The 3,460-nt window shown below is 39.8% G+C and overlaps 1 protein-coding gene across 1 annotated transcript; it reads left to right on the top strand.

Moving 5' to 3' along the window:
- Positions 1 to 20: 20 nt before the first annotated feature.
- On the top strand, positions 21 to 2,731 carry LOC109589788 (soluble scavenger receptor cysteine-rich domain-containing protein SSC5D-like). Its single transcript, XM_020005804.1, has 9 exons — positions 21 to 81; positions 240 to 453; positions 511 to 650; positions 696 to 900; positions 956 to 1,104; positions 1,194 to 1,265; positions 1,317 to 1,626; positions 1,675 to 2,297; positions 2,370 to 2,731. Exons 1-9 carry the CDS (start codon positions 21 to 23, stop codon positions 2,603 to 2,605), a joined length of 2,010 nt encoding a protein of 669 aa, XP_019861363.1. The 3' UTR covers positions 2,606 to 2,731.
- The last annotated feature ends 729 nt before the right edge of the window (positions 2,732 to 3,460 follow it).

Here is a 3,460-nt window from a genome sequence, read left to right as displayed (position 1 = left end):
GGTTTGTTATGCTCATGAAGATGAGTTTGCTAAGTGTTCTGGCCTCCTTCTTGACACTGATATACTTTGCTAATGCTGAAGGTAAGAGCTTAAAGTGTACAAACATGAGCTTAATATTGCATGCATCTTAAGCACCTTTGTATTGTAACTACTACCTTGTTATAACTGCTGCAGTTTACTATGCCTCCCTTATGAGAAGGATATAAGCCTGTATCATGTTCATGTCACATTTGCTATAGGACTTGGAACAGTTAGACTGTACACCAATGGCACCACCTCATCAACACTAACTGCTGGAATAGTCCAGATATACTATGGTCATTCCACTGGTACAAACACATGGGGTAATATCTGTGAGGACAATTCATTTGGTCACAACGAAGCTGACGTCATTTGTAACCAGCTGGGGTATGACGGAGCTTCAACTTTTGGCAAAGCAGGAAGCACAGCAATGTAGCTTAGTTAACACATGCATCAACTTGTCATGAAGTATTGATCCTTTCCATACAGGTATGGAACTGATTCCCTTCACACAATTATTGATGATGTTACCTGTTCTGATGATGATTTTTTAACACTCCAACAGTGTAGCTTTGATACTACAATCTCAAATACATGTGGTGACTCTAATGATGCCTTTGTCGTCTGCTGTAAGTGCTATCAAACTGGTAACCAGCTAATACTTATATTCACAGATACTACTAGAATCTGGGATGCTCCTTATTCTGGACAGATCCGTTTGCAAAATGGAACTAATTCTAGTTATGGTAGACTGGAAGTATATTGTAATGGACAGTGGGGTACAGTATGTGATGATAGCTTTGGCTCAACTGATGCTAGAGTTGCCTGCCGTCAGTTAGGATACAGTGATTCTTATGCATATACCAGCACTGATGATCTGTCAGTTAATGTGATAGTCTAAAATGCAATTATTGTTTTTTATTCCTTTATACAGTGGTGGTTCTGACACTCAGGCTATCTGGTTAAGTAACATTGACTGCAGTACTGATTCAGAGAGCTGTCTTGCCTATTGTGCTCACTGCCCTAAAGCTGAGAATCAACCATCACAGTGCTCACACAGTCAAGACATATCATTAGGCTGTCGTAAGTTGATACTTTATAATTACAGTGTCAAATTACATGTACATTTAGAAATGTAATCAATTCTTTAATTATTTTTGTGCTTTTTAAAGAGTTTAATTCTGACCATCCAGTCCCCAGTAATACCCTGGAGACTTGCAGATATGCTGATGATATTGCTTCAAGTAAGAAACTATAGATAATGTCTATTGTTTGAAGTATTCTATGTATCATAGCCATCAATGACCTTGCTGCCATCATTGGAGGAGTAGTTGCAGTTTTCATTGTATGCTGTATCCTCATAATAACAGTACCATTGTGTGTATGTTGCTGCTTGGGTGTTGGAGTTGGAGCTTTAATAGGAGGAAGTACAAGGAGGACAGGACTTCAACAAACTCCAGCAGCCATTGAAGCTGGTGCTGGCTTATCAAATGCTAGAAAAAGTAATCCATTATCAGGAACACATCCTCCACCTTCAGGTGGGCAAAAGGAAAGACTTCCGGCTCAAAAGAAAAACCCTCCAACACAGAAAGTCACCAAACAAAAGTGAGTATATAAATTGAGCTTAATAAATGACACATATTAATACTATAGACCTGAGGATGATATTACAATGCAAGTATGTGAACCATATGAACTTCACAAAACATCTGGTGCTTTTAATGATGAAAGTCCAGCTCCACAAGAAGAACTACCTCCTCCAATTGAAGAAGTACCTACTCCAAGATCTCCTCCTGAAGAAGAAATTACTGTTGCTGTAAAAGAAGAAGTTCTACAAGAAGAAAGTCCTCCTCCTCCTCCACAAGAAGAAAGCCCTCCTCCTCCTCTACAAGAAGAAGAAATACAAGAAATTCCTCCTCCAAAAGAAGAAAGTCCCCCTCCGCAAGATGAAGATGAATTACCTCGTCCAGAAGATAATGAACTACCTCGTCCAGAAGAAAATGAATTACCTCCTCTAGAAGTACCTTCTCAACATGAAGCATCTCCTCTTCCTTCACAAGACGAAGTATCTCCTCCAGAAGATAATGAAGTATCTCCTTCAGAAGATAATGAAGTACCTCCTCAAGACGAAGTACCTCCACCTCCACAAGATGAAGCTTCTCCACAAGATGATGAATTACATGTACCTCCTTCACAAGATGATGAAGTACCTCGTCCAGGAGATAATGGCGTACCTCCTCAAGATGAAGTACCTCCTCCACAAGACGAAGCTTCTCCACAAGAAGATGAAGTATCTCCTCCACAAGATGAAGCTTCTCCACAAGACAATGAAGTACATGTATCTCCTACACAAGATGATGAAGTACCTCCTTCACAAGATGATGAAGTACCTCCTCCACAAGATGATGAAGTATCTCCTACACAAGATGTTCCTCCAGAAGGAGTTAGTAGTCCTGAAGTACAAGAGGTTCCTACAGCTGCTGCTGCTCCACAAGAAGAAATACCTCAAGAGGAAGAGCCTGTGCGGCAAGAAAATTCTACACTGCAAGAGAACGAAGAAGAGCAACCCACCACAGAGATATAAAACTAGCCCCCTCAGTTTCGCTCAGTTTTAACAAGCTGCTTTGTGTAGATAGTACATCGAAATATCATTATAGTTTAGATTCCAATTTTATAATGATTTTACATTTATTTTAGTGTTATTTTTATAGCATAGAATTATTATTTTCTATTATCATTTAATTTTATTTATAGTAACAGAACTCAATCACGTGATTGGAACTGACCTCAGTGACCTGCTCAGTCTACTGTTGACGCCCTTCTTTGTTTTGCAAGGTTTTGTCGTCATAACTGATAATGGAGTTATTATTCATAACTGCAGGCTCACGTTTCAAACTTGATAGTCTTGGTTAACGCCCTTTTTGTTTTGCGTTTTTGCTGTGATAATGGGATCGCTCAGTGTTCTGGTGCTCTTTTTGACCGCTTTGTTCTGCCATACTAATGCTCAGTGTAAGACAAATAATTAGTTGTAATTATTAGTAGAATAGCTAGCAAATAGAGCTGAGGCTATAATATGCATTAAATTAGTAGTGCTGTTACTCCTGTAGGCTATAGACCACCCGCGCGTTAGGTAACACTTCTTTGAAGTCGGCAAAACATTGGGGTACACGTGGTCAGGCACACCCACTGGTTGGCAAAAGCAAAATGACTGCACCAGATGTAAGCATTTTATGTCTTTGTTTGAGGATGCCAGAAGGCAGCTACGTTGCAAATCTGGAATCTGTTGGTTAGATGATCAATGATGGCCCTTATTTGCCTGAAAAAACAATGTTCAATTTACATCAGGGATGAGAAACTGGCCAAATCTCGAGTTTGGCTCATCTACATTGTTAGCAGGCCTGGGCTATTCACACAAGAGCAGCTCATGTCCTGGAAACAA

The sequence above is a fragment of the Amphimedon queenslandica genome, unplaced genomic scaffold (genome assembly GCF_000090795.2).
Source record: "Amphimedon queenslandica unplaced genomic scaffold, v1.1 AMPQUscaffold_10887, whole genome shotgun sequence".
Taxonomy (NCBI): domain Eukaryota; kingdom Metazoa; phylum Porifera; class Demospongiae; order Haplosclerida; family Niphatidae; genus Amphimedon; species Amphimedon queenslandica.
Note: the sequence above shows the minus strand (reverse complement) of the source record. Positions and strands in the feature narration are given on the sequence as shown.

Bases quoted from the DNA above. Each gene is read 5' to 3' on its own strand.
- LOC109589788 (XM_020005804.1), top strand. From the start codon at position 21: ATGAGTTTGCTAAGTGTTCTGGCCTCCTTCTTGACACTGATATACTTT. The intron at 651-695 runs GTAAGTGCTATC...TTATATTCACAG, and splicing joins TGATGCCTTTGTCGTCTGCT to ATACTACTAGAATCTGGGAT. The intron at 1,105-1,193 runs GTAAGTTGATAC...TGCTTTTTAAAG, and splicing joins AGACATATCATTAGGCTGTC to AGTTTAATTCTGACCATCCA.